The 24,539-nt window shown below is 54.0% G+C and overlaps 1 protein-coding gene across 3 annotated transcripts in view; it reads right to left on the bottom strand.

The window, feature by feature from the left end:
* Positions 1-24,539, bottom strand: part of PRKAR1B (protein kinase cAMP-dependent type I regulatory subunit beta) — an 88,816-nt gene that overhangs the window by 30,856 nt on the left and 33,421 nt on the right. For all 3 annotated transcript variants that reach the window (XM_033095948.1, XM_033095950.1, XM_033095951.1), the window contains exons 5-6: positions 6,711-6,772; positions 6,193-6,239 (exon numbers count right to left, since the gene is read on the bottom strand). In XM_033095948.1, the coding sequence (XP_032951839.1) occupies positions 6,193-6,239; positions 6,711-6,772 (109 nt within the window). The remainder of the gene's footprint in view (positions 1-6,192; positions 6,240-6,710; positions 6,773-24,539) is intronic.

The following is a 24,539-nucleotide window of genomic DNA, read 5'->3' as shown; positions in this document are numbered from 1 at the left end:
GGGCCCAGTGACCAGAGTTTTAACAGGTGATTCTGTCCTAGGCTCAACTGGACAAGGCCCGACTGGACTTAGGATGGAGGTGGAGACAGTGAGGGACTGAAGGCACAGGAACCTGCTAATAAAATCCCACAAATTGGATCACAGGCAGCACTGGGTTTCTGTCAACATGGGACTTCACATGCAGAACTGAGTTGAGCATGTGGCCCACCTGTCCGTGCCACCTGGCCGTGCCCACCTGGCCGTGCCCACCTGGCCATGCCACCTGGCCACGCCCACCTGGCTGTGCCCACCTGGCCATGCCCACCAGACAAGCAGCTGGGGCCACCAGGAGCTGGGGAAGCCGCCAGGAGAGGCTGGGGTGCCCAGGGTGAGTGCCTGACCTGCTGCCTCACTCTGCCGCCTGCCCCAACCCTGGGGCATTTCAGTTCAACACTGGGCTCCACAGAAAAGGAAAAGGGGTGGAAATAACTAGATGAGCGGATGCAAACACCAGACCCCTGTTATCCACTGGAGGCAGACGTGGTCGTGTGGCCTCAGTCCTTCCCCAGCTCCTGCCTTCAGTTCCAATGCAACCCAGGCTGACCAGTCACAGCCTTGGTGAGGAAGCCACTCAAGGGTGCCACCCGGCTGCTGCTTTTGCTTTCACAGATGCTGAGAAAAAGCTAACGGCCCACCTCCTCCCGCCTTCCAAGGCTCCCGCCACAGAGAGTGAGAGGGTCTGTGCAGGTGATTGGGCACCTGGGCCTGGGAAGGTGGGCTTCCTCCTGTGCCCTGGGGGGCGCCCTCGGACAGCTCTGACCACACCCACCTGCTCCCTCTCTCCTGCTCCTCCTTCTATGTGAACCCCTCAAGGGCCTTTAGCCCAAAACCCAGGGGGTTGATTTGTTTGGTTTCTGCCTGAGGTGCCATCCCTAGCAGACATTCCTCCCAAAGCTCCTGTCGGGTACCCAGGCCACGTGGGTGCTGTCTCCCTTCTTGAGTAGCAGACGGCCAGCCAGACTCCCAAGCAGAACCCCAAATCCATCAAGCTCAGGGTCCTCCTCCTGGCCCACCCCCGGGGAATCCCATTGCAAACTGAGGCCATACAAGGCAGGATTTCATCGGGACCCTGATCTCAGTCTATGGGAAAGGCAGGGCCAGAAAGCGCCAAGATGCTGTACAAATCTTGACAGCCAATTCTGGGTCACGGCCACACGGTGCTCAATTAACTGAGCGACTGATGAACAGAGAATGTCCTGGAAGCAGGGAGATGTCTGCACCCCATGTTCATGGCCACCGGAGATGCCCGATGACCATCAAGAGGTGATGGCCAACCACAGTGGGGACCGTCACCCAGGGGACACTGCTTAGCCTTACAAGGAAGGACACTGACACCTGCCACAGCGTGGACGGACCCTGAGGACACTGCGCTGATGAAACCAGCCAGTCACAAAGGACACACTGTGTGATCCCACTGACATGAGGACCTAGGGGTCACATTCACAGAGACAGAGAGTAGGAGGGTCGGGGAGGGGTTGGGGGTGGGGAGAGTGTCCGTTTGGGAAGATGGAAAAGTTCTGGAGATGATGGTGGTGACAGCTGCACAACTATGTGAACCTACCTAATGCCACTGAACTGGACACTTAAAAATGGTTAACATAGTAAGTTTTGTCATGTGTATTTTGCCAATGGGGAAAAAACAGAACACCCGGCAAACGCTGAATAACAGCTGACTGACCCCTGGAGCCACATGGCCTGTCCCAGCTCACTCCCACCTCTGGAGGCTTTAAGGCTCTCCTCCCAGACATCTCCGTGGGGGCGGGAGCCTGGGGTGGGGTGGACCCCCCCCACACACAAAGGAAGGTCCTAAAATAACAAAGGCCTGAAAGGAGGAGGCAGGGACCGGGCCTCAAAGGAACTACTTCCTGAGCCAGTGGAGCAGGCAGCCGAGTGTCCTTGTAAGTAGAAATGCTATGTTCCATGAATAAAACAAATTGGAAGATATTTTTATACTTAGAAAAATGGATTATAGCTCTTGGCAACACATATACCGTGGCAGGCACTTTCGCTGTCTCGCTGGAGAACCATAATTTAAACTGAACCTGGTGCTTTTGGCATTTGGTCACCTGGCTGTCCCTCTAGGGAGCCACTGGTCAGAGGGCAGCATCCATCCTGCAGAAGGGAGGGGGTTCTCGGGACGCCCACCTCAAACCCCACCCTGCAAAAGGCCAGGGTGAGGTCCTCGGAGGGGAACCTGCCTGGGGGGCTTCAGGCACTGGGGGCAGGAGTGCAGAGGGCAGGGTCTCCCCTCTGCTCCCAGGCCTCAGGAGACTGGGTGACTCCAGCTGCATTGCCACCCTCAGACCTCACAGTGCTGGAGTGCTGGCTGCCGGTGGTGCGGCCAGGACATTCCCCTGCCCCCTGGAAGGCAGTTTACAGAAATGAGCAAACAAAATGCAGCGCGGGTCAGAGAAGCTGCTGCAATTTCACAGCCGGGAGGAGTAATAACAGTAATTATTGTAAAATACATCCCCATAACTCACCCCAGGAGCCAACGTGCCACTTTCTCATTCCAGATTCCTGACTGAGCATCTTTTGATTCCTTTAAATGTGGCCTCACCCGCACTGCCCGCCCGCCCTGCACGTCTGCCTGTACTCGGCTGCCCCCCACGTCACAGGACTGTTCCCCCACTCGGCTCCCTCACAACCACCAGCCCTGCCTGGAAAAGCTGACGAGGTCGATAAAGGTGTGCGGCCTCAACGGACATCGCGGAATGGCCCCACAAGTCACTGTCTCGTCCCATCGGGGGCCTGACTGTCCCAAATTCGAGACTGCAGCCAGGAAGTGGGGGTCTGCCCCCGGTGCGCAGACAGCCTGGCTCTGATGGGCTGGGATCCAGCGAGCGCCTTACAGGCGTTTTTGCAGCTGAACTGCGGAGGCTGGCGCTGGGGGCCCTGGACCTGCCAAGACAACGTATTTGGGGAACTCCCGGTTATGAGAAGGTGGCCTTTTTCCCTTCACAAAACTGCCTCCATGTGCCCCTCCCACCCGGTCTGGAGAGAAGCCGGTTACAACACTTGGGGCATCACAAGACAGTGTGTATTGAGGGATGGGGGGCGTTTGCTGCCTGACAGGCTTGAACCTGCCCCTCACTTCAGGCAACGCCGAGCAGCGGGGGCCCAGAACCACAACACCCGCACCTCAGCTCCAGGCCGACTCGTGGGACTCTTCCCTCGTTCCCTCGGGCACCAGTGGTCCGCTGGGGGCCAACAGCGATGGGGCGGATGCCCCACCTCTCACGCCCCTCAGGGGCCGCACGCTGAGGGGGCAGCCACCATCATCTGCAGCCGTGAGAATTGGGGCTTCCCGCCACGCATTGGAAAGGGTGTCCCCTCGGTGCATGTGCAGATGACAAGATAGGTGCGGGGTCTGCTGAGGAGGCGTGGAGAGCAGACGGGAAGTGGGGACAGTGAATGAGGGGGGCAAGGGGCCGACTGACTGTACCCACAGAGCCCTGCACCCCGGCCCCACGCTTGGCACTGTGAGCTCACGTCTCCCCATCTGAGCTCCGCACTGACTTCCTATGAGGGAACAGAAACATTGAGGCTCAGCTAAGAGCCGCGTGCTGGTACCAGCCGTAGGTGAGCAGGCCTGAGCTCTCAGGCCCTAAGGCTCTTAGGTGTTGGGCCCTTCTGCTGTCTTCTCACACGGGCTGGGGGGACATCTCATGAGACCCCAGTGTGGGGCCCTCAGGCTCCTTGCAAGAAAAGGCAAAGAATTTTGGGCAAAGCATTTGCCTCCCCCATCTGCTCACTTAGGGTTTAGAGTGTGGGCTTCTGAACTCCCCGGGGTTGTTTCCACTCTCACGTCTGCCCCAAACTCTGAGATACAAGATGGCACTTTGAACATGCCTGTGGAATTTAACTGGAAGATTCCTGTGATTTCAATAAACACTGGGAAGGGAAGCACGTTCCAGGGGGAGGAGAAGCAGCAGCTAAGATCCTATGTGGGGCTCCTGTAGTGTGGAGAAGGGTCTGGCCCCGCGTGGTCAGCAAGGCAGCAGGAGAGGGGTGTGGGGGAGCCTGGCCTTGGCAGGGTGTTGAAGGAGACGTAGGGGTTTGAGGGCACAGCAGGAATAAGTGTGGGGGAGGGTAAATGCCTAGAGGCAAGATACTCATTTGTGAACTCCCCGCTTATTGGCCATGTCCCCCTTCCTCACCCCAGGGCAGGGGCTCGGCCCCCCTTCCGGGTATTCTGAGGGCTGTGCAAGGGCCCAGCCCATAGCAAATACTCAACAAACATGTGAGCAAGAACTAAAGGAAGGGGACGGGATCAGAGCGAGAGTTTGGAGACTTGTGATGGGCAGAGAGCAAGGTGGAGAGAAGCTGAACAGTGAGAGCTGGGCCAGGTGCCAGGACTGGGTCTGAACCAGGAACGAGCCCCCTAGACACCTCCATGGGCTGACTCTGCCCCTCGGCATCTCTGAAACCAGTGGCCAGAGCCAAGGACGAGGCCCAGCTGGGACGAGGCGGCATCCGTGTCTGTCTTCTCTGTTTCCTGGGCTGGTGTTTTTTTAACCCAAAGTGAAGCCAGCAGGAGCTGACTGTGTGGGCTGGCAGCTTGAGCCCAGGTCAGAACGGCACCCGCCCTCTAGGGTTCCCTCCTCCACACACTTCCTCTGGGGCCTTTGGCTCCAGCCTCATTTTCCTTCTTTGGTGGGAGACAGAAGGTTAGCCCGGCCCCAGACACAAAGGTCTGCCTTGGACGCCTGGTTCAGGGACGAGCTCAGGACGGACAGAATTCCTGACTGTCCATCTGAGCGACGGTGGGCCCTCGAACGCTGCGTGTGACCTCGCTTTGAGATCCAGCAGTGAGTCATTTCCTGTGCCACCTGCTCCGGAAGCTGGGAGCCGCCTGCCCAGTTCCCAGAACCCAGCGATGGGAGATGCAGACAGGCTGCTGGCGAGATGAATGAGGCTGTGCCCCCCAGAATAGCTCAACTGAACCGGAGGCCAAACCCTGAAATAACTTGGCTGGGGCAGCCCAGCTGGGGCGGCCTCGTCAGACAGCAGTGGGAGCCAGGGAGGCCCCACCTCGAGGGGCCCGGTCTGTGCTGGAGGAGGGCGTGGAGGCCACCATGTGCCCCGTTCCTCATGGTGGTTTCTCAGGCCCAGGGGTGAACGGGGGGCAGCATGGGATGCGGCGCAGTGTGGGGACTTGCAGATATGATCTGACTGCGTGCCAGCAGCGTGGACACCAAAATGCTGGGGCAGGCTCAGTCCCTGCCCTCGGGGGCTTCCAGTTAGCATGGGGACTGGCCTTAAACAAACAGTCACATGAAAGTGCAGGCCAGAAACAGAGCTGAGTCCTGGAAGGAGGCATTCACAGAGAAACCACGAGCTCAAATGCACATGCCGACACCCCAAGCCGGGGAAACAAGTATAAGGGGACTGGGAGGAGAAGCAGCAGCTGCCCTGAGCCAAGGGCTGGGGTTCCCAGCAGCGGCCGCAGCGCCAGGAGCCCAGAGCCCAGAGACGGCCGTGGCACCCAGGCCCTTCCTTGCAATCACACTGCAGGGCTGTGCCTGATTCCAAGAGAAGCCCACTGCAGGGCTCACGCCAGAACCTGGCACACTGTGGGTGTGGACAGTGGCCTGCGAGCCGAGGGGATGCTCACAGCCAGGCCGGTGGGGGGGGGCGGCGACCCAGGCGGCAGGAGATGGAAGGAGGTGCAGTTCCACAGAACTGTGGGTCCCTAACCCTTGAGACAGGTTTGAATGAGTAAACAGAGCAAGGCAGAGTGGAAACAGAAGAAAGCGACAGCCTATGAGGCCGTCGGTGCTGGCGGGGCACCCAAGAATGCTGGACACAAGGCCACCATCGCTCCAGTCAAGCCAGTACCTTGGGGTCTGTAAGCACTGAACCCCACCTGCTTTAAAAAGTGTTACCAGCCAATGTGGCTGAGGAAGCGGGGCGGCCTGCTCAAAGGGACGGTCCCAGCCGCCTGCGACCCCCGCCAGCAAGCACCTACTTCAGACTGTGCTTCCATGTTTTCATGTTATCTTTTAAATGAAAAGTAGCACCTTTCAGGGGTTAAAAGATTAGAAATGCACCACTCAAAAAGCTCAAGCTTTTCGAGGCTTGAGCTTCAAAACTGGACGCAGACCGACCCACCGAGATGCTATTTTCCAAAACCAGTTGAGAGATACTTACATCGACTTCTCCTTGGTCCACTACATAGAAGTTGTCTCCTTCATCCCCTGTAACAAAAGAAAGGGCACAACACGTGTGATGTGAGGATACAGTTGCAGCACTTTTGTTTTTCTTGGAAACAATCTTTGCAACTTTGCTGTATAAACCACTGTCAAGCAATACTGGGTCTCGTCTCCTTTTTAACATTCTTTAAATAGAAACTGTTTATGTTTCAGGTGCACACGAGGGTGGACGCACACACGGTGAGAGGATGAGGCAGGCCCGCTAAGCGACAACCTTCCTCACGTGGTTGCCCACGTTTTGTGGGACGACTGCCCCTCACCGCCCTCTCACAGCACATTTCCAGTGTTCAACCCAGGTCATCAACTGGTATTTACTTGTTAAGCGGACTGTTCTTAAGTTTCATTGGTGACTTTTCCCAAAGACAGACAACGAGAGTCTCCTATTAATAATCTTTTAAGTAAATAGCCCAGCTGTTCCCCACACTTTTGGCTCAGAGAAGGACATGAGGAACGTACCTTGCTGTATAACCGTCTCCCCAGCGATGTGAGTGACGGGGAACATGGCATCGAATATGTCACTGGAAAAGAAGACACAGCGAGTGGGGGCGCTGCAGTGGCCCCGAGCGACGGGCCCCCTCCCTCACCCCCCGTGGGACTCAGCCCTGTTTAAAGCAAGTCATGCTCACCAGGGACGAGCACATCCCCAGACGTTAGGAGGAGGAAATAAAAGCCCCTCCTAAGCCTGCTGCCCAGACGAGGGCGCCCAGCCCTGGGCACACGGCATTGCCGGCCGCTGTTCTGTCGGGACAGGAATCGCACACACGCTGCTTTGGACTTCACTTAGATGATAACGTGATGAGAGCCTGTGGGCACGTCTCGTACCAGCACCTGTAATTCTGTTGGATTTGTTGTCACTCTTCATGGCATCTCCTGCCCCCCCTTACCCTCCCCCCCAGGGAAACACTTTCTGTCAAAGGTGCCTTGAGAGCCTAGAAGCAGAAATGATATTCGAGGTTGCAGCCTCTGCGTCAGAAACCAGAGTGTGACCTGCTGACTCCACGAACCACACAGCTTGGTGAGACTGGCATACTGGGCGGCCCAGTTATGTCATTTCCTAAATTTAGTTGTGAAATGGACCCTCCATACAGGATGTGAAGGGGAGTGAGGAGGAGATGCGCCCCTGAGCTGGCACACGGGAAAGGTGTGTGCACGTCTAGGACCCTTCTTCACAGCGGGACTGCAGCCAGGACACAGTGTCAGGGGTCAGAGTCTCGATCCCAAAATGCAATGACACCTTGGAGACTGCGCCCACTCAAGGGGACACAGTTCCCCAAAAGAGAAGCATGCAACTGGCAGCAGGTAGGAACTGTGCCCCAAATTCAGGGTGGCCTGCTCCTATCCCGCCTGGCTAGTTAAAAGGGGGGTTCTCTATCGCTTCTCGACCTTTTGGCTAAGATCAAGTGTAAAAGAGGGGTTCTTTGAAGCCTCTGGTCACACTGAGCCTCTAGGAAGCAAACCAAACTCAGAATCAAACAGCCCTGTGCCCCTGTTTCCAGGGCCCAAAAAACATAAATAAGTCATTCTTAAAATAGTAGCTGTCTTCTCTCTATTTAAGAAACATTTCTCTCTCAAGGAGCACAGCACCCCAGGGGGGCGGTGGTGGTAGGGCCTTCGGGGAGGTTTCTGGGAGTCCCTCCCAGGCCCCCTTCTGACCCAGGTGGTGAGGGGCCTGAACCAGCTGCCCTGCCGCCCAGCCCTGGCAGCTGTCCCCTGGCCGGGGCTGTGTTTCTCGGCCACAGCACCCCAGGGGAAGCATCTGCAGACACGCCTGGCCACTGTTTCCTAAACTGCATTTCTTCGAAACCACAACATCAGGGCTCTTAAAATGCGCAGGTCTTTAAGAAATGATTTGGCAATTCCTCCCTCATATTTTAAAAAACATTAACTCTAAATATATAGGAATACATAGCCACGGGACGCGGAGTACAACGCAAGGAAGATAGTCGATGGCATTGTAACGGCTGTATAAGATGTCAGAGGGGTGGGCTTGGGGGGTGAGTTATCACTTTATAAAGGGTATAAATGTCTAACTAGCACATTGCTTTGAACACCTGAAACTAAAAAAATAAAAAATAAAAAATAAAAAAACCAAATTCTTAGGCTTAGGGGAGTTACTTGGAAAAATATTCTTTTTATTTACAAGAATGTTTTTGTCTGTTCTGGTGAGAATTGAGAACAATTTACCACCTCTAGACCCAAGCGGTTTCTGCCTCATTTGCCTTTTGTGAATAAAGGAACCAATTCAGGAAAAAAATAAAAACCAAATAAGAAATAAAAAACGTTAACTCATAATGGTAAAATAATTCCCAAAATGCCATAAGCAATGAAGCAGACCCCTCGCTTCTGCAGTCACAAACTGGCCACGACGAACGCCAGCGCTCCCTAAGAAGCGGGTGGCGTGTGACTGTCCCACATCACGTGGGGCTCACGTTGCACCTGGGCCTGGGAGATTTCAGTCCCCAAACCGGGGGTTTAGCGTTGGCATTGGTCCAGGCAGCCTTGTTGGTGCGCCCAGGCGTGTGTGTCCGGCCTGAGCCCTGGCCCAGCGCCTCTCAGATGACCCTCACCGGGTCTCCCCACTGACCACACAGGTACCCCCCAGGTGTGCTTGCACAGCCCCTGGGAACAGGCAAAGGGAAAGAACCCCCATTCCGACAGCGAGGCTGAAGCCCCATTCACCAGGAAGTCCGGCGAGCCCCTTAGCCCTCGGGTCACGGCCACCCAAGGCCTGAGCCAGACCATGTCCAGGAGGGCCACACGTGTCCCAGTCAGCTGGCCCGTCCCTCAGTGAGCAGCCCCTCCTTCTCCATCCTCTCAAACAAAAAAAACCCCTCCTCCCTCTTAGCACTTAAGGGCATGCCTCTGCCCGTGAAAAGAAAAACGGTTTTCTAGTCTCCTCTGGAAATGACCTCTGAGAGGCTCTGCTGCAGTGGCTGCACAGCTCAGTCCCACGTGTGGGCCTCACCCCCACAGACACTGCTCAGCACTTATGCATGAGGTGCTGTGCTGGATTCTGGGGACACAGCAAGCACCCCCAGTGCTCAGGGCCTGTAAGGAACAGAAACGTGGAGACGCCGCAGCCACGAGTCCCGGGGTGCTGAGGGCGGGCACTGCTCCTCCAAGCCTCACCCCTGAGGGCAGAGCTGCAGTCAGCTCCATTTCCAGATAGGACACCAGAGACGCTGGGGACGGTGCCCAAGGCCAGCAGCCAGGCAGAGGTGAGCATCACGCCTGCGGTCAGAGCTCTGGGGGGCGCACAGCAGGGCATGCGGCCCTGTCATGGGGCCTGAGCGAGGACCAGGTAAGTGTAGGTGTGTCTGGACGAGGTCCTGCTCTCGGGACGCACTCTCAGTGAGCGGTCAGGGACGGCCTGGAGGCCAAACCTGGCAACGCCCCTCACCCAAGACGTCAGCTCGGATTCTCTTCATCACCAGGATGCAGACATTTCTGGGACTCAAGGGGCAGCTCAGCTAGTCTGCAGGCCCTGTGCCCTCTTCAGTAAAGTGCTGTCCCACCCTCCGCCCTTCGCCCATCTCCTCAGGGGGCTTCCATCTTTTCCTCGCTGAGTTTAGGAGGTCCTCATGGGTTTTAGACGTGGGCTGCATGTTGGTTTAGTTACTGTGAATGCCGTCCCGCAGTCAGCCAGCTGTCGGTAACTTTTCCACGATGCCCTGAATGACACGTGGCTCACTGAACGGGATCTTTTTCCCTTATGGTTTGTGCTGTGTGGGAACTTCCACGCAGAAGTCAGGAGACACTGCCCCACAACACTGCCTTCGGCTGCTGTGACAAACACCACAAAAGGTGTGACTGAGCCACAGGCACTTCCTTCCCAGTCTGGAGGAGCCTGGGGCGGGGCTCTCTGCTTGGCCGGCAGAGGCCACCTTCTCGCAGTGTCCGCACGTGGTGGAGAGAGAGGAGAGTGAGCTCTGTCTCATCATCTGCTTATCAGGACACTGATCCCGTCGTGGGGGCCCCACCCTCACGACCTCACTCAACTCCAACCTCACCCCAAAAGCCCCACGTCCCAGGACCATCACACTGGGAGTTAGAGCCTCCACACATGAATTTTGTGGGGACACACGTCAGTTAACGGCAGTTACCTTCTGCTAAATACATCATGTTCACGCTCCTGTTTGGTCTTCAGCCCGTGAGGGAGGGGCCTGCACGCAGCAGGCAGTCGTGTGCAACGGGCTGAGCTGTGTGGCCCCCAAGTGCACGTGAGGCGCACAGTGACATGCGCACTCTGTCCTGCTTTCAGGCTCCTGGAGTGGCTGTGAAAGGCCAGGCGGTTTGCTGAAGTGTGACAAAAGTCACCCGCAAAGCCATGGGGACCTGGGGAGGTCTTCGGTCACATCTCATTCTCTCAGTGCTTATTGATCTCTTCAGGTTTTCTGTTTCTTCATGTGCCACTGTTAGTACCATTTTTAAAGTCAGCAACAGTTAAAAATTGAGTTATAAAAATCCAAATTTGGGGCTTTTCTTTGGAAAAAATGGAAGCTCTAGCAACATGGGGCTGCATTCCCCCCAACGAGGCTTCGACGCCCTGCCCGCCTGGCGGGAGCACTTCTCTGCACGCTGCTCATGTCACCCGCTGGATCCCAGCCTGTGCTGCAGCCCCTGCCCAAGGGGCTCACTGTCCAGGGTCAACAGAAGCAAATGTGGGACTTCATCATACAGGTGGGGTCACCCCTGTGACAAACACCCAGGGGCCCAGGCTACTTCTGAACCTTCCTGGAGGGACCCAGGTGGCTAAGTCTCCACGGAGTTAAGTGGGCACAGTAAGCCAAGGGCCTGGTGACATGAATCTAGAGAGTGACGCCTGTGAGCACGTAGCAACACTGAGCCCTCACCATCAGGGGCCATCAGGGGCCACCAGGGGCCACCACAGTTGTTTGCAAGCCCCACGCACATGGCAGCTCAGAGCCCCTTCTCCCAGGCTCGTTAAGATGCTCAAACATCTCTTGGGGTTCCCTGAGAGTGACACCAAAAGGACCATTCCAAGCCCCTGGTCTGTCTCAGTACAGTTACGGCTTTTTCTTGTTTCTTAGTGGTTTATGTTTCTAATGTATTTCAGAACTTCAGCCAGAGGTGGCCTGACAGAGAAACAGACCCCAACGCCCACCCTGCAAAGAAACCTGCAGAAGAAACAGGTTCGGCCAGTTCCCAGAGCGAGGCCACCGTGAGTGGGGCAGAGGACAGGGAGAGCTGCACCCGACCCCTGCCCAGGGGGTTGCACGGCTGGGGACGCACCACTCGCCCACACAGAGCCTCCCACTCTCACCAACCCCAACAATCGCAGGCCTGCATTTTGGAAACTGCTCCCCCACCAGTGGGCATGGGGTTCTTGTCATTTTAAGCAGAAGGGCCCATGACACTGACCACAGGACAGCCTCCAGTGATGAAGACAGCAACTGCTCAGCACTTGTAGCATTTCCCTATCTTTATTTCTTTAAACGTCTATTTTGAAAAATGTCAAACTTTCAGAAGCATGGGAGGGTGTCCGAGCCAGGCTGCCGGCTTCAACTCCCGGCTGGGTGACACGGCAGCGTGTGAGAAGCACACACGCACCAGCGCAGGTCTGCAGAGTGGACGTGTGTGTTGACAAGGGACAGAGGAATTATGAGTGTTTTCAAAAAGACCCCACTGAATGCAGAAACTGGTGAACTTTTCTGAGTTAAAGTGACGAAGAACGCCGGTCACCCACTGTTCCTCAGAGACGACCCTGACAGGTCGCGCCCGGGAGGGAGCGCTTCCCTGGTGGCTGCTTTGCTCCTGCAGGTCAGTGCTGCTCAGAGGAGGCGGCAGCCCGACAGACCTGGACCCGGGGACGATGCCTCGTTCGGGTGGGCACCGCGATATCCTGTTTTGTGCTGCCTGTCGCAGCCCAAATGACAGAGGGGCTCTGACCGCCACCAGCCCGGCGCCCAGACACAGTGTCCCCAGTTTGTGTTTGGGCTTTTCCACTGTTTGGGTGGAAACTTGCTGTGTTTCTCTACTGGCTGTGAGTTTCCAAATAATTCTCTCTAAACAGAGATAACTCAGGAGGAGCCGTTTTCTGTGCTGGAAGCGAGGCTGCCTACTCCTTTCTGGAGCATCAAGCACAATGTTTATAGACCCTGGGCAGCCTGTGCCTGGGGACCTGGTGCCATCTCGTCTGCAGCGGCTTCTCAACCCGGAATGCCGGCACCGGGGACAGAGGCACCCAGACGCCCGGGTTCCGGGGGGGGGGGTACATGTGCAGCACCGGGAGGTCCCGCTGCACCTGTGCATCTGGGGAATGGGTGGGGGCGGGGCTGCCACCTGGGGCCACTGTCACACTCTGGCTGGCGGCCCCGAGTCCTGGACGCCCAGGCCAGGCCGAGCTACAGAGTGAGAATCCTCCCTGAGGGGAGGCTGGCACTGGCAGGTGGAAGTGAAAGCGAACTTTTCCCTCAAAACTGAGCCTGCCCTTTGAACTGGGAGGGTTGCTTTTATTCCCCTGGCACGTTCATCATAGAACAAGCTCAACCACATATGAGATGCGGCCACAGCCGTGAGATGCCTGCTGGTTGGGGCCCGGTTAATTCAAGTACAAGCTGGGGCACAAGGTGGCACAGACGGTGCTGACAGACACCTGAGGCACCGGATGATGCTTGTCACAGGTCTGTGAATAAAGAGCCGTCACAGGGCAACATCTCAGACTTGCAAGGAGACGTAAACCAATGCCAGTTACGGCTGGAGAGCCCACCCCCTCAGGCAGCGCTGACAGATCTGGCAGGCAGGGCATAAGCACACAGTTGGCATCTAAGGACCACTTCATCCTGTAGCAGGACACACATTCTTCTCAAGCTCACATGAAACATTTACCAGGACAGACCATATCCTGGGCCATAAAACACACCTGAACAAATTTAAAAGACTAGAAATCATGCAATGTCTGCTCTCAGAGCACGATTAACTAGAAATCAATAACAGAAAGTTAGCTTGAAAATCCCCAAAGATTTGCAGATTAAGCAACACACTTCTAAATGACACAAGTCAAAGAAGGCTCAAGAGACACTGAAAACATTTTGATCTACATGAAAATGAAAATACAACCTACCAAATTTGTGGGCTGCACCAAAAACAATGCTTAGATGGAAATTTATAGCACTGAATGCATATATTAGTAAAGGAAAAAGATCTAAAATCAGTAACCTAAGCTTCCACCTTTGGAAACTAGAAAAACAAGCGCACATCAAATCCAAAGTAAGCAGAAGGAAAGATATAATAAAAATTACAAACAGAAGACAATGGAATTTAAAATAGGAAATTAATACAGAAAATCAATGAAACCAAAGCTGACTATTTAAAAACACGCTAACCAGGGAAAACAAAGAGGACACAAATAACTAATGTCAGAAATGAAAGGGGGACATCACTACAAATCCTGTGACACTGAAAGGATAATAAAGAAACACCATGAACAGCTGTATGCCCACAGATTTAATAACTGAGATAAAAGGGACAAGTTTTTTGAAAGACACGATCTACTAAAACTTACACAAGGTGAAAGAGATAATTTAATCTATTAAATAAATGGAATCAATAATTAATAACTTTCCCAAATAGAAAGCAGCAGGCCCAGATGGGTTCACATGAATTCTACCAAATGTTTAAAGAAGAAATTATACCAATGCTCCACAATCTTTTCCAGAAAACAGAAGTGGAGGGAACACATTCTAACTCATTCTAACTGAACCAAGACATTACAAGAAAGGAAAATTACAGACCACTATCTCACAAACATAGATGTAAAAATCCTGAACAAAATATTAGCAAATCAAACCCAACAATGTATTAAAAAAATTAAACACCACAACCACGATTTATTGCAGGTATGCAAAGGTAATTCAGCATTCAAAAATCAACGTAATCCATCCCATAACACTCTAAAGAAGAAAAACCACATGATCATATCAGATGTAGAAAACACATTTGAAAACACCTAACACCCATCCATGATACAAAGAAAATTCTTCTCAGGAAAACAGGAATAGAGGACACCTTCCTCAACTTGATAAAGAAAATCTCCAAAAAACTACAGTTAACATACTACTTAGTGGTGAAAAAATACATGATTTCCCCCTAAGGCTGGGAACAAATAAAACATATTCCCCTCACCACTCTTCTTTCAATCTGTTCTGGAAGTCCTTGCTAATGCAGTAAGAAAAAAAAAGAAAAAGAAAAAAATGTATACAGATTGGAAAAGAAAAAATAAAATAGTCTTTGTTTGCAGATGACATTGTGCAAAAAGTCCCAAGGAGTTGGACAAAACAAGACCTACTATGTGTAACAGTCACATCTCCAGGTGAAGATACACAGGGACACATGACAGCCAGCGGCTTTCCAGTGCCCACACCAAACGAGTGGAGTTTGAAGTTAAAAACACAACAGCTCTTATGTTAAACACGTAGGTATAAATCTAACAAAATGTGCACAAGATCTATGTGAAGCAAACAACAAAACTCTGATGAACAAGATCAAAGAACTAAATAAATGGAGAGGTGCCCCATGTTCATGGACAGGAAGACTTGTATTGTCAACATGTTCGTGCTTTCCCACTTAAGCACAGATTGAGTGTGATCTGTGAAAACCCCAGCAAGTATCGTGTGGCTCTTGACACACTGATTCTAAAACCTCTATGGGGGCAAGAGAGCCGAACGACCAACACAATTCTGAAGGAGGAGGACGACGTGGGAGGACGACGTGGGAGGACGGGCGCCATGACTTCAGGACTCGCTAGAGCTACAGGAGTCAGGACAGCAAGTCAGGCGCTGGCGGCAGAGGAGACAGCAGATCAAAGGGACGGAGGAGCCCAGAGCCCAGAGACAGACCCACAAACTACAGGCGCCTGCTCTTTGACAAAGGAGCACGGGCGACACCATGGAGCGGAGATGGTCTCTTCAGGTGCTGGACGACTGGACATCCACGTGCTAAAGGATGAGTCCAGACAGACCTTACTCCCTTCACAGACATTAACTCAGAATGGATCCTAGACCCAAGTGTAAAATGCAATAAAAGTTCTAGAAGATAAGGCGGGAGAAAATCCAGATGACCCAAGGTTTGATCATGACTTCTCAGATACAACACCAACAGAAAAGTACGTGAAAGAAAACACTGATATGCTGGACTTCATTAAAATCAAAGAGTTCTCTGTGAAACACACTGTCAAGATAATAAGACAAGGCACACACTGGGAGAAAACATTTGTGAACACATATATGATATAGAACTTATATCCAAAATATACACGAACTCTTAAAACTCAGCCATAAGAAAATAAGATAAACCATCGAACTTATAACTGGGCAAAAAATCTGAACAGACCCCTCAGGAAGGAAGACACACAGATGGCAGTAAGCACGTGAGAAGGTGCCCCACGGCACTTCACCAGGGAGATGCAAACTGAAACAACGACACCTCCTCACGCCTGCCAGCCTGGCCACACCCCAGCACAGTGACGTCACCAAGTGCTGGCAGGACATTCAAATGGCGCAGCCACTTTGGGTGATAGTCCGGTGGTTTCTTACAAATCTAAACACACTCTTATCATACGACCCAGCAGTCATGCTCAATTATAATTTACCCAAAGGAGCTGAAAACATTATGTCCACACAAAACCCACACACGGACGTTTGCAGCAGCCTCATTCACAATCGCTCAAACTCGGAAGCAGCTCAGATACTTCCCCTCAGTGGGCGGCAGAACCAGGATGGAACCCTGGCTATCAGGCTGCAAAGCCCACATCGACCCAACATTCCACATGGTTCCGACTTCGGGCAAGCAGGATGGTCATCTCGCTACCTGCGGCAGCCCCAGGGTGGAGCACCAACACCCTCCAAGTGGGCACAGAGGCTCCAGGAGCCAAGAGCCAACAGCACAACAGGGTGGACACCAAACAGCCAGGCTCCTCTGGCTGTCACTCATTCACTCAACAAACACACAAGGACCTAAGCTGAGCCAGCTGTGCCGCCCCACCGTGGTCAGAGTGAGGGTGAGAAAACCATCTCCTTCCTAGCCACCTGGCAAAGACTGTGTGAAAGGGACCACTGCCACCCTGTGGACAGCCATCTGCAGTGACGTGGCTTCCTGGGTCCAGCCAGGCAACCAGCAGACCCCAGCAGACCCCAGCAGCAGCGAACGGCTTTTACAGACAGTGAACCAGACACAGAGGAGAGGAACCAGGGGCACCCGGTTAGGCCTCCGCGTCCCACGCTGAGAGTGAGTGCCGGGCTGGGAACCTCATCACGACCCCCGCACTGACGGGCTGGGGCGGCTCCTAGCAGCCCAGGGGAAAGGCCTGCAAGTGGGACGGGCCCCCACTGCCTGGGCTCAGCAGAAGCAGGCTGCGGGGTCACCTCCAAGGGCCTCTCCCGACACCCGAATTCTGGATCTTTCTTCAAGGACTTCATTCTTGGAGGAAGAAAAGACACAGCTGCCTGGAAGGCGCTTTGGCAGCCAGGACTGGGTGGCCAGTCCTGAGGCTGGGCTGAGGCCCAGAGGAGGCCCGCCTGCCGCAGACCTGCCTGAGGCTCAGCGGAGACGGCGGCAAGCACGTCCATTCCCTAGTCCTCGATTCCTTGGGCACAGAATGGGGTGTCCTCGCCTGAGCAGCACAGAGGTCGCAGAGTGCCACGTCCTTCTCCATCTCCCCACTGAACATGCCTGTCCTCACCATCTCCGAGAAGTCCTCCAAAATTCCTCTCCTTGTTACCACCAGTCAGGGCTCCGTGGTCCCCACACTTGTTTGTAGTGTTGGGGCCCCTCCACGGGCCTCCCACCCAAGCCTGGACCCCTTAGGGAAGGGCTGGAGCAGAGCTAACCCCAGAGGGATGTGCTACCTGGGAAGCCCTGGCCACCCGTCACAGCATCTGTTTCATCACAAGTGTTCAATCTGACAGCACGAGACCCCCCTCCCAGAGGCCCCTCTGTGCTGGCCACGGCCGTGTCAGGAGCAGGGACAGGCGGTCCTGGAGGTGCTCCAGCCATGGCTGCCTTCCTCTCTCTCATCTTCTAGGTGGAATGTTTTCTCAGTAAAAGGCTCATTTTAAACCCATGGGCCCCAGAGCGATCACAAGACGGGTGCGTCCTCACCAGCCAGTAGACTGCTCCAGTGCGTGGGCGGGCAGCGCTGGAGACACTCCACCCAGGGCTCTGGGGACCCCTGTGCCCTCTTTCGACAGCTGCTAAAGGGATCAATGGCTCCCAGCTGCTTCAAAGGGCCAGACACAGGCCCTGGCAGTGTGGGTAGAGGTGCGGGGGGCAGGGCGTGACAGCCCGGCCAGGTGAGGGCACTCCCCACTCCCAACAAGTAAGCCATGCAGTGCCAGCCCCAGGTGGTCTTCCTGTGCAAAGGTGGGGACAAACTGTGGGGGCGGAGGCTCCAGCAGCTGAGGGAGGGGGCCCCACGAGCCACGGGGTCCTGGCAGGGTATGCCCAGTTAGCTAGCATTTGTGGGCGGGAGCCTGGTGGGTGGTCTCCACTGTTGCCACTGCGGGGCCATGGCTCCTGCACAGGAGGAAACATGGGAACTCAGATGCATCTGGTTTTGTCATTACTGGTTTGCTCTGGACCTTAATCCTGAATGAAAGCCACAGCTTTCACAAGGCTGTCCTGGGGCACTGGGCTCCTCCCTCCTTCACTGTCATGGCCTTAAGTTAAAGCACCAAGGGACACGCCACTGGACACTGGGCGTGAGCACGCCACCAAACGGCCCACGGCTCTCAGGGCTGGAGGTGCCCTTGGGACAGTGCACACAGACGGGTGTCCGGCAGGGGAACAGACACCCGGTCCAGGCCGCTCTGGGACTGCGGCTTCCTCCTCTTCACAGAGTGGCGGCCGCTGCCCGGAGGATTTAAGGAGCTCGCCCTCTCCTCCCCCAGCTCGCCGGCTCTGGACGCCCCCAAACCCAGCAGGCTGCCCAAATCCTCCTGTGCTTCCGAGAACCGCTCAGTCATCGTTGCTGGGACACAAACGGAAAAAGCGGGTAGAGCAGTGTGTGCAGCGTGGAAGAGGCTCTCAGAAGGGAGGGGACGTGGAAACCTACTGCGTGTCTGCTTAGCTGAACAGACGGATCCGATGGCGACATGGTCACCCCCAGGCGGAGGCCTGGACTGTGTGCGGCCGCAGCTTGAGGAAAACAAGTCCTGCACACACGCCTGGAGCAGTCTGCACCACGTCAGTTGCCACAGAACACAGAAACAAAATTGAGATTTAAAAAGTAACATTCACAATCAAAAGTAAAAAGAACAAGTGAACTAAGCGTGTCTGCAACTGACAGCATAACCTCCCAAAACACAGTAATACCTCAGGACAAAGTGAGCTGGAGGAATCTCAAATGCTTTTCAGTGATCACATTGTTGGTGGCGGGTGGCAGTAATGGTGTGGCTGTTGTAAGGTAGGGTGTTGGGTGGGGAGGCACAGAACTCTCTGCTGTCTTTCACAGATGGCATTTTCAGCATGTAAGAAGGGTACAAAATTAATCAGGTTATGAGAGAGAGAGAGAGACCCAGCCCAGCAGCCCTGAAAAAAATTTGAACTGGAAGAATCAATGAAGTAGTTTATCTGAAAAAACAATTCCTAGTTCTGTCCGCAGGAAAAGCCTAGAAACAGAGACAAACCCAGCAGCACTGAGCACCCAGGTGCTCAGACTGTGGCCTCCAAATAGTTTCCCACCAAAAGGAACCAGGAGAAAAGGCTGATTTCAGGTCTGGGGCAGAAAATAAACAGGACGAGCCTGCAACATCCTGAAAATACCAGAAAGCAAAGAAAATGACAGAGACTACTAGGCTTACCTCAGGATGCAGGTGCCATCCTGAGGAGACAACCCTGGTCCAAGGCATCAATCAGGTGGTAACTGCGGAGAACTGGAGCGACGGGGTCTGAGGTCAGGGCGCCTGGAGGCGGAAGGGCAACCAGGGAAAACCACGACCAGAGGAGCCCACTGCCGAGGGAGGCGGGCGTGGGGCGTCTGCCTGGGCCTGGGGTCCTGTCACAGCCCACGCTCCCTGCTTCATACTCCATGGCACTTTCTGGTTGGAGGGAGACTGCATGGCGGGCTGGGCCCTGGCACTGTGGCCACTTCTCTTAAATGGGCTCTATGCAGAGGTCCAGCCCCACTGGCCGCAGGGCGAGGGGAGCCTAGGCAGGTGGCCCTCGGGCTGAGACAGGGTGCTCCCACCAGCACAGAAGCCGAGCCCTTGCAGGCAGCAGACACATCCTGAGCCTGGGACTCGATCCTGAGTACAGCCTCATAGGAACACACTTCTTCCTCAGTGACAGCAGCAGGGGGAGAGAAGGGACGAGGACAGAGATGGGCCCTCTGTTTTCTGGAGCTCAGCACACTGAGGCATGAGGCTCATGGGCTCTGCTGCCAGGAAGACGGTCCAAGTCACGGCTCTATCACTTATCAGCGGGCCAATCACTGAGCCTCAGCTTCCCCATCTGTGAAATGGAGGCACTGACAGAGCAAGGTCACAGGGGGCTGTAGGAGCATCAGGACAGTGCCTGTCAGGTAGCACATGTGCCTCCACAGGGGTGGGGCCTGCTGCCAGCCCCGGCGAGGAGGGCTGACCCTGGGTGCCCTGCCTCATCTCACAGCAGTCCCTCATCTCTGCCAACTCCCTCCTTCTCCAACAGCTGGAGCACAGTGACACCAGGTGGCGGGCACCTCCCAGCTAGTGGCTACACCGATGGACAGCACCGATTTGGAACATTCCGTCAGCACCGAGTTACTGGACAGGGCAGCTCTGGGGGCCGAGGGGGCAGGGGCTGCGGTGTCTCCCTTTGTCTCTGTCTCTTTGTGTCTCGGTCTCTCTCCGTCTGGCCAGAGTGAGCACCACCCTGCCTGATTCCCTCGTCTGCAGCAGCTCCAACAGCCGGGACCAGCACGGAAGAAAGTGGGCAGGCATCGGGGCAGGCACGCACAAGGCCCCATGTCCCCTTCCTGAGCCCCGAGCCAGTCATGGGCTCCACACAAAAGGGGGCAGATGGTAGGTCCTCCCTCCAAGAGGACGTGGTGGGGGGCAGCGGGTCAGAATGCAGGAGGAGTCCGAACAGCTGTGGTGAAGCGTGTGGACCCTGGAACCAGGACAGCCTGCGGTCAGCCCAGCTCTGCGGCCCACAAGCTGCACTGCCTCAGCCGAGCTGCCCACCCCCCTGGTCTGCTCCCTCTCCAAGCAGAGGCCGACATGCCACCTCCTGAAGAGGCTTGGGGGCGCTGACGCACCAGACGTCCACATGCTTCACGTGATGCTGGAACCAGGCCCGGGAACAGCACCTGCAGTGCTAGGGGCTCCGTGAATAGCAAAGGGCCACAGAGGTGCCTCCCACAGCGACGACTAAATGAGGCTGCGGCCATCATCACTGGAATGTGACTCGAGCCGAATGACATGGGTGGCCCTGCTGGAGGCCGCCGGCTCACGGCCGTCCCACCAGCCCCACTTTGGGGCCCCACTGCTGCCCCAGGACCGTCCAGCAGCCCCAGGTGCACAGGCCAAGGCAGTGCTTCCCCCAAGAGGGCAGCCCGGTCCCCTCACCCCGCTGCTGTCGGCCTTGGCCAGTGGGTCTGACCAGTGCGGGAGGGGCTACGTGTCCTGCTCAGCCGCAGGCCCAAAAGGGACAGGACAAGGCCCTGGGACAAGCTGGACTTGGCCTGGGGCTCAGACGCCGAATCTGAGCTAGTGAGTTGCCGGTATCACTGTGTCATTTCCAGGATGACCTTAAACAGGAGGCTTACACTTCTGAGCCAACAGACCCCTCAGTATCCAGCGGGGCCTCCCTCCCCAGCAAAGTGCAAATCCAAGCATTTACTTCAAATTCACCAGGTTCAAGAACCCCCGTCAACTCCCATCCACCGGCCAGGTCAGCAGGGCCACTGGTTTTGTGGGAGGCCTGGACACTCTTGCTTAACAACACACACCATGTGACCCAAGGACATTTGGGTCCCCCCAGAGAACACCCGTGTGGTCTAGTGCCTGAGGGAGAAGGGACATGCCCAAACCCTCCCAGCCAGTCTGTGGCAGACGGGCGCAGCCCTGGTGTCTTGACTCAGCCCCCACCTCGGAGCCCGCTCACCCCTGATCCCCAGTGTCCCAAACCCCCCAGCATTGGGCTCAGCTGGGCACGGCCATCACCTAGGATGCCCCTGTCTGCTACTGCAGCCTCTGGAGTCCTCAGAACAGGACTGAAATCTCAGCTTTCTCTTCGTAGCCATGTGCCTTGAGCAAGTCACCTCACCACTCCGGGACTCAGTTTCCTTATTTGTAGCACGGGATGGTTAACACTGGCCTCCTGTTGTCACTGTGAGATTAAATGGTAAATATATGAAGTTCCTTGCAAAGTGCCTGGCACATGTCAATGTTATAACGCACACACACACACTGCCTTTTTATGACAGTACGAGGTTAAGCGTGAGAAAGAACATGTCCTGACTCCATGTGGGAAAAACACGTAAGTACATAAAAATCCAATCCAATGAGGAAATGGAATGGTAGCATATTTTGCTCCAGCTGGAAGGTAAGTTTATAACCAGCTACAATAAGAATCGGTTTAAATACGTAATAATAATAAGCATTTGTAGCAGAAGTATAGTAAAAGTTATCGAAAAGAGCAAAAGAATGGGGGTTGGGAAAAATAAGCACCAAAAGGAGTAAAAGTTTACTGTCCAATATGTATAAATACTTTATATAATGAATGCAGTCAAATAAGTGAGGTTTAGCCCAAAGTTGATTTAACACTGGGAAATTAATGAGGACAAATCCATCACATCAACAGATTATAGGAGAAAATCGTATGGTTGTATCAATTGAAGCCGAAAAAGCATCTGATGAAATTCAACATCATTCTCAATTAAAAACTAATAACAAACTAAAACTAAAAGGAACCCCAATTACTTGTTAAAGGGTATCTAAAAAAAATTAATGCAAACATACTTAATGGGGGAAAATCAAATGCTTTCTCTGGAATTGGGGATGAGACAAGGCAATCTTCCATGACCACCTGTTTTCAACACTGCACTAGAGGTCACAGCCAAAGCAATTAAACAAGAAAAAGAAATAACAGCATAAAGACCAAAGTAAGAACACTGATGTCATCTTCAGATGACATGATTACGTACAGATAGAACAAAAAGAATCTACATACAAATTATGAGTACTAAATAAAGTTTTTGCTGACTACAAAATCATTTTATTAAAACCCACTGCATTTTTATATCCTATGACAGGCTTTTAGAAATAGAAAATTTTAAAAAATACCATTTACAGTAACACCAAAAATTTGAATTACTTAAGAATAAATCAAAAGACTTTTTTTGACCTTTATGGAAAATACTACAAAACTTTATCAAAAAAACCTTTTTAAGGGTCCTGAATAAAAGGAGAGACATACCATGCTCATGGGTTATGAGACTCAGTATTGGAAAGATGTCAATTCTCCACCAAATAAATGTAGAAATTCAACACAATTCAAGTTAATCTCCTAAAAAATTACTTTGGGGAACTGAACAAGCTGAATATAAACTTTATGAGGAAGATGAAAAGGGCCTCTTTCGCAATGAAAACGAAGGGAGCAGTTACAAGTACTTCAGCATTGGTAAATCTCACCCATGTGTCAGAGAAAGATGCAAGATGCAGAAAGGTATGCATATCATTCCGTTTATATAAATAAAGTTCAAAACCACGCAGCAGCAAAGAAAACCAAACTGTCCTGTTTAGAGATGCACACACGCCAAGCTGTAAAGGAAAGCAAGGCAACGGCGATGGCACAGGTCAGAACAGAGGGTGCTGTGATCACCAGAGGCACACGGGGGGCGCCTGGGGGTGGGCAAAGCTCGGTTATCGATGGGATTATGGCTACATGTATTTATTCTTTCAGCTTTGCGTGTGTGCACATACATGAATGTTTTGTGTGCTCTTCTATCCAGACGACGTAGCTTTTGGGATTGAGCATGAGAATGCGGGTCCGAGAGCACGGAGAGCACACGGGGTGAGTGGGCGTGGCTGGTTCTTGGCCAGCCTGGCATCCATGTGTGAGACCCTTTCTGCAGACCCCTTAGAAGAAAGCTCTACCTAGTCAGCCCCAGCGCCGGAATCGCCTAGTTCATCTCAGGACACGCGAGGCCTCGGATGACGCCCAACACGCATCGCGACCCCGCACCTGGGAGGCACTGCTGACGGATGCAGATGGCTAATGGCAAGCACGATCCAACTCCCTTTAATGCACAAAACGCCAGAAAGTACCTTCCAAGTGTCTACATGGTAACGACACTGCCACTGTGGATACAGTACGCTATTACTTTTAACCCCTCACCTTTAACCCCACAACAGACCGCACTGAGGTCGTCACGTGGTCCCCATGTGGCGACAGGACACTGGGATCAGAACGATATCTGCCCATCATCGCACGGCTGCGAAGAGCAGAACAGGCCAGCCAACTCCCAACTCTGTGGGCGCAGTGGGGGGACCTGGGAGCCTGGCTGGAGTGGAACGGAGACCCTGAAACCTCCACCTTGTCCTGTTTTCATAACAGGACAATTTCAGTGCTTCTGGGTGTCATGCGGGGTCTCAGCTCCCGCTCCCCACACAAGAACGCAGGACATGATGAGGCCGAAAAGGAACAACGGAGCCATAGATAGGGGAGTCATACCACTATATTCTCACTGGTGGCTGGTCGAGACACAGGGAGCAAACATCCGCCAGTGCCCCATCAAGGGGTCTTCCTGTATTCCAGTCTCGCTGGCGGCCGGGTGAGACACAGGAAGTGGAGTCCACATGATCCACAATCCGCCGTCCACTTCTCTGCCAACCAACAAACAACCCCTGAGCGTAGCACCGGCAGGTATATTAGTGGCCAGTGGCTAACTGGTTACAGCTGACGGCCATCTACTACCTGAGCCAGCACCTTTCCACATGAGGCCAAGAGCCTGGAAACTGCTCTCTGGGGCTCTGTCCCCACAGTGGGTGATGGAGCATAAACTCCAAAACTGGAGAAGCCGAAATTCATGAACTTTTCCGGTTCTGCAGCTCCACGTGCCGAGTGCTGCGACGACGAGGCAGAAACGACACAAGGCAACCGTTTCCTCCTCCTCCTGGGTTCTAGCTAATGACGGCTATAAAATGGTAGAAAGGCGTGCAGAAGTGCTTTTCCGTACAGCTGCCTGCGGAACCGCCGTTACTTCCACACAATTAAGCCTTGTTTCCATGAAAGCATCACTTGGAAATGGCCCTGTTCATCCCAGGCCAGACCCCTGCCCTCACAAGG

Source organism: Rhinolophus ferrumequinum, chromosome 24 (assembly GCF_004115265.2).
Source record: "Rhinolophus ferrumequinum isolate MPI-CBG mRhiFer1 chromosome 24, mRhiFer1_v1.p, whole genome shotgun sequence".
NCBI lineage: Eukaryota > Metazoa > Chordata > Mammalia > Chiroptera > Rhinolophidae > Rhinolophus > Rhinolophus ferrumequinum.
The sequence above is the reverse complement of the archived record's forward strand: the minus strand, read 5'-3'. Positions and strand labels throughout refer to the sequence as shown.